The sequence below is a fragment of the Rutilus rutilus genome, assembly GCF_951802725.1.
Source record: "Rutilus rutilus genome assembly, chromosome: 16".
Classification (NCBI taxonomy): Eukaryota; Metazoa; Chordata; class Actinopteri; order Cypriniformes; family Leuciscidae; genus Rutilus; species Rutilus rutilus.
In genome coordinates, this window is record NC_140224.1 from 9,232,316 (window position 1) to 9,245,030 (window position 12,715).

The 12,715-nt window shown below is 39.5% G+C and overlaps 1 protein-coding gene across 1 annotated transcript in view; it reads right to left on the bottom strand.

Moving 5' to 3' along the window:
• Positions 1–3,839: 3,839 nt before the first annotated feature.
• Positions 3,840–12,715, bottom strand: part of erbb2 (erb-b2 receptor tyrosine kinase 2) — a 35,863-nt gene continuing 26,987 nt past the window's right edge. The window contains exons 21-27 of the mRNA XM_084434512.1: positions 8,772–8,927; positions 8,577–8,652; positions 8,338–8,484; positions 7,857–7,954; positions 7,269–7,457; positions 6,808–7,180; positions 3,840–5,412 (exon numbers count right to left, since the gene is read on the bottom strand). Of these exons, the coding sequence (XP_084290638.1) occupies positions 5,084–5,412; positions 6,808–7,180; positions 7,269–7,457; positions 7,857–7,954; positions 8,338–8,484; positions 8,577–8,652; positions 8,772–8,927 (1,368 nt within the window). The 3' untranslated portion in view covers positions 3,840–5,083. The remainder of the gene's footprint in view (positions 5,413–6,807; positions 7,181–7,268; positions 7,458–7,856; positions 7,955–8,337; positions 8,485–8,576; positions 8,653–8,771; positions 8,928–12,715) is intronic.

Consider the following 12,715-nt stretch of genomic DNA (forward strand, 5'->3'; position numbering starts at 1 on the left):
GCAAGTGTATAACTCGCAATTCCGACATAACTCGCAATTGCAAGTTTACGTCTCGCAATTGTGAGAAAAAAATGCAGAATTGCGAGAAAAAGTTGCAATTATCTTTTACATTTTTTTATTCCGGAAACAAGCTTCTATAAAAACTTGCAATTGCAAGTTTGTATCTCAAAATTCGGAGAAAAGAAGTCAGATTTGAGAGATATAAGTCAGCAATTTGCGAGAAAAAAGTCAGAATTGCGTGAAAAAAAGTCCGAATTGTGAGATGAAAAGTTCTGATACAGCATGTTTTCATGGAATATTTAACTTCTGTATATTTATCTATATATAAAAAATACATTAAAATTAAAATCTTCATAAAATGACCCCTTTCATTGTGAAAGTAAACAGTAACAAAGCATAATTTATACGTATTCCTGACAAATTATAAACATTAATCTTATGAAAACAAGCTTATTCTCACTAAGAATATTTATAACACAAACAAAAGTATGAATAGGTTATGCTGATGTTGCTTCATAACCTTTGTGGGGCGTCCAGTCATACTTCATATTCCTCAGCCAAATGTCAACATAATTACAGAAATGAAGATGGATTGGTGCTTTAGATCCCATGAAATCACATGAATTGGAGTTTTCTCTGATTTAATTTCTTTTTATTTTCTCACAACAGACTTTTGTTTTGTAGAATAACAGAAAGAGCAGATGATTGTTCGACCTAATTTTAGGCATCAAGTAACTTTTTACCAAACTGAGTTAAAATAAGCCACTTGGCACTAGTCTGGTTACCCAGAAGCACTGTTAAAAAAATATCTAAGATGATTTTTGCACACTAGTACCATTAGAGTTCTCAAAGTTGAGTGTACAGATCACAGTGCATCCAGTCGATTACTATACAGTATATTTACAATTAAATTTGTTGGCTCACAAGAAGAAAAGCAAAATTACATCAAACTCAAGTCAACAATTACCATTCAACCACTAACAGATCTGGACAATATGCATATAAAAAGTACAACATTCAATATTAAACATTCAGAATGTATATTTTCGTTAAAATCAAGGCAATAACAGATTTTACAATTCCTTCAGTGTGCTTGCATAGACTTTATAAATCATTGGATCCTGAAATAATTTCGGTTGGCATCAATGCTGGTTTATGGCATTACAAATGGGCCCTGAAACTAAAACTTAAATGCTTGGTGCCTAATTCCATTGTCAAACTTTCTGACTTAGGCCTGGAATACACTACACAACCTTTGTCCAAATTCTTGCCTCGATTTGCAGTCTGAACAAGTTGAGATTTTGGGCAGTCTAACTTGAAATATTTCATAGAAGGACATGTAGGGTATGATTTTTAAGCTTCAGACTTTGATTCCGTGCAAACATGTTTGATATTTTCAGCTGATTTTAGAACACATTGTTTTTCGTTTGTCATGTGTTTCCTAGCAACGAGTCACGTTTCTGCAGTTTGTTGTGTTCGGAATGGAGTCTGGTAGTGTTCGATCCTCAGGCGTTTAGTGTATGATGCAGAGTTTTTCTCTGTAGCCATTTACAAAGTCAGCAAGTGTGTGATGTCTAGTGTTTGAAAATCTGTTCAGATTTTACAAGTTGTGTAGTGTAGTCCAGCCTTAACTGTGAATGCTGGAATTTACATCTTGCGCATCTAGGGAAGAGTAATAAAGTAAACATGCAAGAATAGAATCGCATACCCAAGAAAGGCAACTAAAAGAATGGACAGGTCAAAGGGGAAGTGTCTTATTTCTGTATCAGAAGTGGCATCAAACAAAATTGCTAAAAGAATACATTTTTTAGACAGGAAAGATATCCTATTGAAGCTTGTTGCCACAAGCTTCAATAAGATATATAAGACAAAATTAAATATAAAAGACAATTGCGACTTTTTAATCGCACAATTCTGACTTTTTTTTAATTAAAATTCCGAATTGCGAGAAAGAAACTTGCAATTGTAAAAAAGGTCAGAATTTTGATGAAAAACGGTTTGAGTTTATTTCTCACAATTCTGAGACAAAAACAATTGTGAGAAATAAAGTCAGAATTGTACGGAGCCCTAACTGTGCGTTCACACCGGACGCGAATAGCGCGTCAAATTCGCGCCTGATGCGCTATTCGCGTCCGGTGTGAACGCACCATAAGGGGACATGGTGGTGGGGAAAAAATTAGATGGGAGAAAAAATAATGTCAATGCTTTTGCATTCGCTAGCAAAACTTTTGTGTTCCTTGCGAGTGAACGCAAAGTGTCTCGGGGGAATGCAAAACATTTGCGAGAGAACGCAAAATCATAGCCAAATATTATTTCCTCCCATCTCATTTTTTTTTTTCTTCTTCATGTCCCTTTAGGTGCTCCGTAGAATTGCGAGGGAAAATAGTCAGAATTATGAGTTTATAGCTCACAATTCTGACTTTTTATTCTTGCAATTACAGGTTTTTATCTCACAATTCTTTCTTTTGCACAATTGCGAGCTATAAATTCCGAGGTATAAACTCACAATTCTAAGTAAAAAAGTAAAAAACAAACACAAAAAAAACATCTGAATTGTGAAATAAAAATTCGCAATTACCTTTTTTAAATTTTTATTCTGTGGCAGAAACAAACTTCCATAATATCCTGTTGGTCGAAAAACTAGTGAATATGTAGTCTGACCCTAAATTTATATCGGGTTGCTCAAGAAGCCCGAACAGATTTTATTTTGATTTATTTTAATTTGTCAACTGGACCAAAAAACTCTGTAGACTGTGTTGGCTATGCAGAGACGAGGCAGAAATTCAACAAAGCGTTTTTCCCCATCCCTTATTCTGAAACACAATCGTGTCATTGTTTGGGCTGACGTGGAAACGCACTGGAGTGCCATTAGCACACATAATATCACTCTCTCACTTCACTCACAGTTCATCATCTGTGACTGCTGATTCACACACTCCCAAAGCTAAATTTCTCACTTCACAATCAGGAAAATCGACATCTGATTTTCAAACGTCTGGAATTTGAGATGTGGTTTCGTGAAAAGGACTGCATAATGTATGCAATGGCACCACAGAATGCGTATCGACACGGCAAGGACAAAACATGCAGTTCTTTCCTCAAAGAAGTGACATATTAACTGGACGCTGGAGTCGGGTATAACAAAAGGCACACGTTGTAATTTGGAACAATGGAGGCATTGAACGGGCGTTCGTCCACCCAGAGGCCACAGCTGCTAATATATGGAAATTAGACCACATTCTTAAACGTGAAGTATTTACTCCACAACAGTGTGTTTAGTGTTAGCTGCCTTTCTGCGTATATGTGAGGCAAATTTAAATGAGTAGGAGGTGTCGTGCCTTAAAAAAGTCCTTAGAAAATAATAATAATAATGGGCATTATGAACATGAACGATCACATTAAACATTGATTTCAAAACGAATGCATAATGATCTAAAATCATCTTCTCTCTTGCTTGCAACATCATTTTACAAACAAACCAGCCAGTCTGATAATAAGGGCCCCTTCACATCAATTCATACCAAATTGTATACACCACTGCACAGGAGCAACTCGGTTAGATAACATGAAAAAGTACAACACAAATATACAAGGAGATAAATGTTTTTCACCTTGAATGAATCTCTCTGTCCAGGTCATATTTTTGCTTAAAGAAAATCAATTTTACCAGTAAGACTTGTGTCGTTATATACTGTATATATATGTATCAAAAGTTCAAACGTTTATAAAAGTTTGGGGTCAACTTCTGCTCACTAAGGCTGCATTTATTTGATCAAAAATACAGTAAAAAAAACAATTCTAACAATTTAAAAGAACTGTTTTCTAATATATTTGAAAATGTAATTTATTCCTCTGATGGCAAAGCTGAATTTTCAGCATTACTCCATTCTTTGGCGTCACATGATCCTTTAGAAATCATTCTAATGTGCTGATTTGCAGACCAAGAAACATTTCTGATGAATATCAATGTTGAAAACAATTGTGCTGCTTGACATTTTTGTGGAACACATTTGTTTCCATGATTTTTTGGATGACAAGAATGTTAAAAATAACAGCATTTATTTGAAATACAAATATTTCACAAAGTACAAGTCTGCTGTCACTTTTGACCAATATTATGCATCTCTGCTTAAAGCTGCAGTCCCTAATTTTTTTGTTAAAAATTTACAAAATGTATATAATAAGCGAGTACATCATGAATCCATTTTCCAAACCGTGTTTTTGTATTATCCTAAATCACTACGGTACACCTAAATTAAGTGTGATTTTAAGCAAAAATCTTAACACAGGTATTAGAATTTTCTTTATGTGCAATATTTCAATTTAGGGGGCGGGCAATATGACCTGGACAATATTTGAGATTCACCTCTTGCTCTACATACATCTGTAAAACTGTTATCCATCATATAATGAAGATAGTCATTGCTCAAACATAAGGAATTCAAAAATACCCAAACAAATGTGAAAACCTGGATATACCACAGATAAGAAATGTTGATGAATCTTCAGAGCCAGTTGCATGGCTGAACACACCACATCCGTTTGGTACGGCAATAATGTCAGTCTTTCATTCACTGGCACTGTAGCTGCTCACCCAGGGCCTTTACACACAGAACAGAGCAGCTTTGATTGTGTCCAGCTCTCACGCAGCGCTCTGTAAAGTAGTGTGTACGGTCCTGGCTTGGAATTGAATTAAACCTCCGGAAAAAAAAAAGGTTTTGCGAGATGACCAAAAGTAAAAATTCTAATGAAAATCCTTAGTGTATTACATACATCCACAGACATCATCCAGTGTTAAAATCATTCAAGCAGTCTTGAAAAACGTACCATGTTTTTGTCAGATGCAAAAAAAAAAAAGCTGATTTTTGGCAAAGACTGGAAATGCATCCATCTTCAAGTTCAAACTCCACAGAATGCTACATAGGTTTTTGTTGTAATTTAATAGAAAGCCATTAGAAACCATTCCCATTGGGAACGTCCTTCACAAAATATGTCTTTCGCTCACTCGTTCGCTCACGCACACAACCTCACCAAAACATTCATCTCCACACGCTTGCACACAAACTGTACCGAATGAGTCCTCTCAAGTATACTCCATTTGACCACTCCATGTCTCTGCTAAGCCCAGGTATTCTGGGTTTTCGGCTGTGGGGGTCATGTAGCCATTGGGCTGCCTGTGATTCGTACCTCCGTTTATGGACGCTCTGGCGACTGCCTGAGCTTTAGCTGCGATATCATGATAGTAGGGGTTGTCGAAGGCGGGAGAAGTGGGTGAGATGCTGCCCATAGGCACCAGGTACTCTGGATTCTCCACACTGTTCCCTGTACAAAGACCGTTAATGAATCTCCTCTCGCTCGCTTTGCGTGGAAGCGTGCTGGGACGCTCTGATGGGACGTCCTGGTTCACATACTCTGAGAACAAAGAAAACATTTAAAGATATTGTGTTGTAATCATGTTGTTAAGGTGATAAAGTCCGTGTGAAATGGATTTTGCAACTTTTTTTGTATTTATAAGGGAAACAGGATATTCAATATAAAGATAATAATTTATAATTGTTAGCGAATATTGCACAATATGTTGGTACCAAATCTATACCAATATATCACAATGTATTGGTACCAAAGATATACCAATTTATTATTGTTACTAATATATTACTACCAAAAAAAAAACTTCTATGATTTCACTTTTTCTTAAAGGGGTCATCGGATGCAAAATTCACTTAATATTGTGTTTGCATATAAATGTGTCTTTGCAGTGTGTGGACACAACCACCATACATTGAAAAAAATCCATTCACTCCTTTTTTTTTAATCCTCAAAAAGTCTAAACCCTCTCAATAATCAAGCCATTTGGATTTTCTGAGCAATATGATGCCATATTGCTCATGCTCCGCCCACGACCACTGACGGACTGTCCCGTATTAGCATATATCCGCCCTCAGCCATTTGTATACTGTCCGCCAAAGGCAGTCTTGTGTCGACACCCCCCATGGAAGAGAGGGGTGGGGTGAGCAGTTGCTCATTATCATTTAAAGAGACATGCACCGAAACGGGTCGCTGTGAACAGAGCTGTTTTTGAGGTAAAAAGGGTGTTGTTTTACACAACCATTGAGGAATTTTAACCAAAGCATGTTACAAACTTTACACAAAGACGCTAAAGAATCATACCAACTTGTGGAAAATGGGCATCCGATGACCCCTTTAATCCCTCCCTGTTCTAGCTTGTACTATTCTGGACGATATTTGAAACTTTGTATTGCTAGCACCGTAGCACGAAAATAAGAATGAATAAATGTAAATGTGGTACCATGGCCAATATTAGACATTTTTAATAATGTCTAAAGCTGCTATTTGGCTATTGGTTAACATGTTCTCATTGTTGCAATACACTCTCATATCCCAGCTTGCGATGAAACCAAAGTAACAAAATATATTTTCTTCTGTATTGTGACGTATGGATTATTGAAAAAGAAAAAATTCAGGGCGGGGAACAGATGGTGATTGGATTTGGAGATGTGTCTGTTGCCCTCAAGCAGATGAACATGAGCTTGCAGGGGAGGGGGTTTAAGTTGAAAAATGTCCTGAATACGTCACCAGAGAGTCTTGACTGCATGGCATGTCTAGATATATATATTTATGTCTTTGTCATATTTCATTAAAACTTGATCTGCCTTGGAAAATAATCTTTCTTTTGGATGACATCGTAAAAAAATTGCCAAATACCATTTCAACCAGAAATAGGCCTGTGTCACATTCCGGTAGTAAAATGGGTTGCCTTTACTGCAAATGATATGTTTCACTCACCAGGTTGTGTGTGTGCTCCACGTGGCAGTGTGTTTGAAAGGAAGCCAATAGGGCCATCCGCTCCAGCTCTCCAGGTCTCCAGCTCTCCATCTATGCCGTTAGGGGCGGTGGGGTCTTTAGAATAACGACCAGGACTGGATGGAGGGACGTTGTCCTCCACGTAACCGTCCAGAAACACAGAGTCCGATTGGCCTCCAGCGGAAAGGTGTGATATGCTCCGTACTAAAGTTGGGTACTGTGTCCCAGACCACATGGCATTGGCTGTTGCCCCGACAGGAAGAGTTGGGTACTGACTCTGCCCCAGCGTGCTGACGGAGGAGTACAAATCCCTCCCGTTTGGCATACCATCCACCTCTAAACCTTGGTCTGTACTCTAAAGAAGAAAAACAAAAAAGGTTACATGATTTTTAAAATGGGACAAGCATTATAGTAGCATTTGAGGGACTGAAATCATCACAGACCCGGTGAGAGTGGTGTCTGCTGGGTCCATTGGCTCTCATTTCTCCTTGTGAGCTGAAGATGCCGCCGGGCTGAGGCACCAGGTATTCTTCCGCATCCAGTAACTCTTTCACATTTCCCCCCTCCTCTGCCATCAGCATGCGGAAGAACTCACTATCAACAGGATTCGACAGACTCATCTGATCGTCATTCTGAAAAAAGCAGGAAAAAAATAGGAATATATTTTAGGGCTGCGACAACTCATTGATAAACTCAGTAATGTAAATGGTTGACAACATCTCATAATTGCTCAGTTTGCACTATGCACAAGAACATTGGCACTTTAAAGTAGAGAAACATTTTAATTTCCCATATTTATTTATATTTTGCTGTTATATTCTTATACATATTCCCATTTTGCATATCATCTTATCTAAACAGGAAGTTAATGAACTTTTAAAACTTTTATATACCACAATTTTCGAAGAAATAGATTATTTGTAACTACATACAGATTATATTTAATTGCTTATCAATGTAGTTGATAGATGCAGCCCTATATTATTCCTTACAAGTTCCTAATGAAAAAAAAAAGAGATATATTTACGCACTTGGATGACTACAAAACGTGGGGGATCACGTGACATGATGGTAAAATCCTCCACCAGGTCCTTAAATCGCGGTCGACTGTCAGGATCGATCATCCAACCTGGCATATGGTCATATGGTCAAAAAAGTACTCTACATATTCAATACAAATGAATCCCCATGGACAGCTGCTGTGACATCGTGTTGATTGCCAGAGAAAATCATTCTGATTTGTCTCTTGTTTGTAAAACAAACAAAATTCACTATGCAGAAGTCACAGAAGAAGTTACTGTGTCAAGACAATCTATCAAACAACCAACAGCAATGTCCTGAAAGTGCCACAAAGCCACAGTATTTACTGTACACTTTTTGGGGAAAGTGTAAACTGAAAGATGATACTTTTTTTGTGATAGTCAGACTTAATTTTAATGTTTGAGATCCATATTTGAATCAAATAAGCACTCAAATGACTATGCAAATTCATCATTAGAAATGAACACTAACAATTGACCATGATCATGTAGACGTCCGTGGTACAGATTAACGGCTGGGGGAGTCTGTCTCCCCCCTCCAGTAGTTCTGGAATGTCCCGCGCTGGTATGAGGTCATATGGCTTCATGCCAAAGGTCATCAACTCCCATACAGTCACCCCTGAGATGGAAAGAGCCAAGCCTCAAAGGTTATTTTAAACCAGAGGGTTATCAATTACAGCAGAGCAACTGTAAACCCATGCAGATACTGACCGTAGCTCCATACATCACTTTGGTGAGTAAACTTCCTGTGTAATATGGACTCCAGCGCCATCCATTTGATTGGCACCTACTCAACACACAAATATACTTATTCTCAATACTATTAATAGTAGATTTATCCACAATCGAGCTCTGTTTCCAAATCTGTTTCGGCAGTTCAACCAAAGCAACATGTGAAACACACACCTTTCCCCCATCAGCGTGGTACTCCTTCTCATCTATGTCCAGCAGTCTGGCAAGCCCAAAGTCTGTAATCTTCACATGGTTTGGGTTTTTGACTAGAACATTCCTAGCAGCAAGGTCTCTGTGAACCAGCCTCACTTCTTCAAGGTAACTCATTCCCTGGGTACACAAAGAACCAAACATGAGAACATGAGCACAAGTGGCTGGGGAATAGCGAAAAGAATAGCGAATAGCGATTGTTAACTCTGGGTCATTCTAAACCCCGGGTAAATGGAATCCTGTGTTAACTTGCTTCATGTTTCACACTATATAATTTATTATTTAATTATAATATCATAATTTGCATAAATACAAAGTTCTGTCATTAAACTCTATATGGCACAGGCTGATGGGTCATTAACTCAATTTGTTAGCGATCACATCGTTATCTACATAGCGCAGCTGATTGGTTGCTGTGGCATCAGCAGCCAATGAGCTTGCTGCTCAACATTCAAATACTTGGCATTGTTTGCTGTTAGCAGTCTGCAGCGCGCTTTCAGAAACCCTCCATCTTCCCCAGCTCCACCTGTATAGATCTGCTACAGGGTTTGTTTCATGTATGTTATATGTGTAGTAGCAGCAAGTCTGTGAATGTATTGGCAGTACCAAGTCTCTATACTTGCTCTGCAGCAGCAGCAGCAATAATCAACAGGAGCAGCAGTGTTAGCCACATCCATTACCATGCCAATCTCAGTTGTCATGACAGAATTTAAATTTTCATAATTTACCTGGGGTTAACAATTAATCCTGGGTATTCATAAGATGACATTTCACATTCCTAATCCCTGCGTTTAAGGTTCCTAAACCTTGGGTTAATGTCAGTTTAATTGATTAGCCCCACTTCTAAATTACAATTGTGGAATATTTCTTTATCCAGGGTTAAAAGTAAGGTTTAGAAGAACCATAACCTGGGTTAAAGCGCAGTGTGAAAAGCCCTAATGTGAGTAACTGCAGTGTTTCCCTTTAATTACCTAGACTGTGTATTTTTACACTTCTCATAACATATAATATCTCTAACATTGTTTTGCACCATTGCTTTAGCAAAGCATCTTTCAATCCATCTAAAATCGAAATCGAGATCTGGCTTTGTGTGCTTATTAAATTGCTTATTAAATGTCTCCGTTCCCTCCTCAGGGAACGAGGGTTACATACGTAACCGAGATGTTCCCTTTCGTTCAGTCACTCCGAGTTACGTCAGTGACTGATGAATGGGATCCCAGTTCAATCACGCCACAGTGGCTGTCTGCCAGTGCCCTGCGCAAGTCTGAGTCCTTCGTTTGTTAGACTAGCACGGATGAAGGACTCCTACTTAACACAGGAATACCAAGGAACACTGGGAAGCATATCTCAGTGGAAATATGCAACACAATGCCTGCCCGAAGGGAGGACTTACAGAATACACATATGACCCGCGAGCGGGCTGCATATGGAGAACACTGGGGTGTGTCAACCCCAGGGGTGGCAAGGTGGCTTGCCAAGGCAAAGACACATGCTCAGAGAGGCTTACAGTGGAAATACACATGTGGGGGTCGCCCAAGGGGGGAACCATGCACATGGAGGCACTAGCCAACACGAAAGCTGCCGCAGGCATAACTCTGGTGTTGACGTCAACAGTGCTGGAGAAAGCAACATTCTTCCCGGAGAAACTCACCTGAGGAGAATATCGCACGTATCCAGTCCGAGGAGTGGAATGGCGAGCAAGCGAAGACACCTGAGCAGATCTTAGTTACCAACTACTTGAAGCGAGTACACTGGCTCCACTCAGAGATTGTAGAATCTTACGAATGTGTTAGGTGTCGCCCAGCCTGCAGCTCTGCAGATGTCTGTTAGCGAGGCATCATGCGCTAGAGCCCAAGGGGGACATGGTCGACCTTGCTGCTGGTATGCCAAAGCAATGGCGTCCACTATCCAGTGAGACAACCTTTGCTTGGAGAGAGCCTTTCCCTTCAGCTTCCCACCATAACAGACAAAGAGCTGGTCTGAGGTCCTGAAACACTGCGTTCTTTCTAAGTAAGCACAGAGGGCGCGTACTGGACAGAGCAGTGCCAAGGCTGGGTCTGCCTCCTTCAAGGGCAGCGCTTGCAGGTTCACCACCTGATCTTGAAAGGGAGTGGTGGGAACCTTGGGCACGTATCCAGGCCGGGGTCTCAGGATCACGTGAGAATTAGCCGGCCCGAATTCTAGGCACGCTTCGTCAACCGAAAATGCCTGCAGGTCCCCTACCCTCTTGATGGAGGCCAATGCAACCAAGAGCGCTGTCTTCATAGACAGGAACTTAAGCTCAACTGATTTCAAAGGCTCAAAGGGAGCTCTCTGCAGGGCAGATAAGACCACTACGAGGTCCCAAGAGGGTACAAGAGGAGAGCGAGGAGGATTTAGTCTCCTCACTCCTCTAAGGAACCTGATGACCAGGTCATGCTTCTCCAAGGACTTACCTTCAACTGCATCGTGATGTGCGGCAAAAGCTGCAACATACACTTTGAGGGTGGAGGAAGACAGCCTTCGGTCCAACCCATCTTGCAGGAAGGAAAGCACAGCACTGATCGGGCATTTTCTGGGGTCTTCTCGGCAAGAAGAGCACCAGGTGACGAAGAGGTTCCACTTCAACACATAGGCGTGTCGAATTGACAAGGCCCTAGTGGAAGTGATGGTAGCCACCACCTGAGGTGGTAGGCAGGCTTGTGCAAAATTCAGAATTTCAGAATTGGCCTCCATTCAATTCATGAATTGGAATTTGAATTGAATTTATTCCGCCCCACAGGACATTGAATTGAATTTGAATTGGAATGACAGGAAGTGGAATTAAATTCATGGCAATTCAAAGAAATTCCACACGGTCACACAACAGAAAGAATGTGTCTCGCATGCATTCAGTGTTAGGAAGATTACTTTGTAAATGTTATTGCTTACTGTTATTAGTTACCCATTACAAATGTGGTTTAGATTACTTTATTGGGATAACTTTATCAATGCAAAGTAATTTCGTTTTAAGTTGATTAGTAACTAGTTGAATTAAACATTTTACCTCAGTAATACAACTAAATACAATTACTTTAATTTTGTAATTTAATAACAGAAATTTCATTTCACGTAACTGTTTACTCCTCAACCCTGCATACATTTTGTTCTAAAATAGATATTGATCAAATTCTTGAAATAAATTACCCCCTCAATGTTGTTTAATTCGTTTTATTCCAATGTAATTTTCATTTCAAAGTAATCACACAAACACAAAGTTGTTGTAAATGCAGTTATCATTTATTCCAATGCAAAAAATTACTGAGCAACACTGTTGCATCTAATTCTCAATAGCTCCTCAAATGTTTTTTCATTGTCTGCACCGTTCTGGTCTGAATATCTTTCCTGCAACACTAAAGATTCTCTCAACAGGTGCAGAGTGAAGTTGTAAGGGACTTCTGAAACTTAAAAAGTCAAGTGTTGCCCATCAAATTGTGCTTTCAAACAAAGGTCCACCTCAAATTGTTTAGCAACCATTTTAAATACTTGGTTAAAGTAAAGCATTTTGATAAGTACATTCAGTAAAGCTCCATGGGAAATGGAGTCATGTCATGAATGTCATGTTCCACAAAATTACAATTACAATAAATCAAACTTAATTATTTGTTCTGTGACTAAATAGACTGTATTTATATAGCGCTTTCACAGACCTATGGCCACCAAAGTGCTTTACATAGCCTCACATTCACCAACGGCGGTGTCAGCCATGCAAGGCGCCAACCAGCTCGTCGGGAGCAGCTGGGGTTACGTGTCTTGCTCATGGAAAACCTCAACACTTAGTCAAGTGGAACCAGGGATTGAACCACCAACCTTTCGGTTTGTAGACAACCTACATGAACCACTGAGCCACTGCCACCCCACATATTATAATGCAATCATATCTGACATAT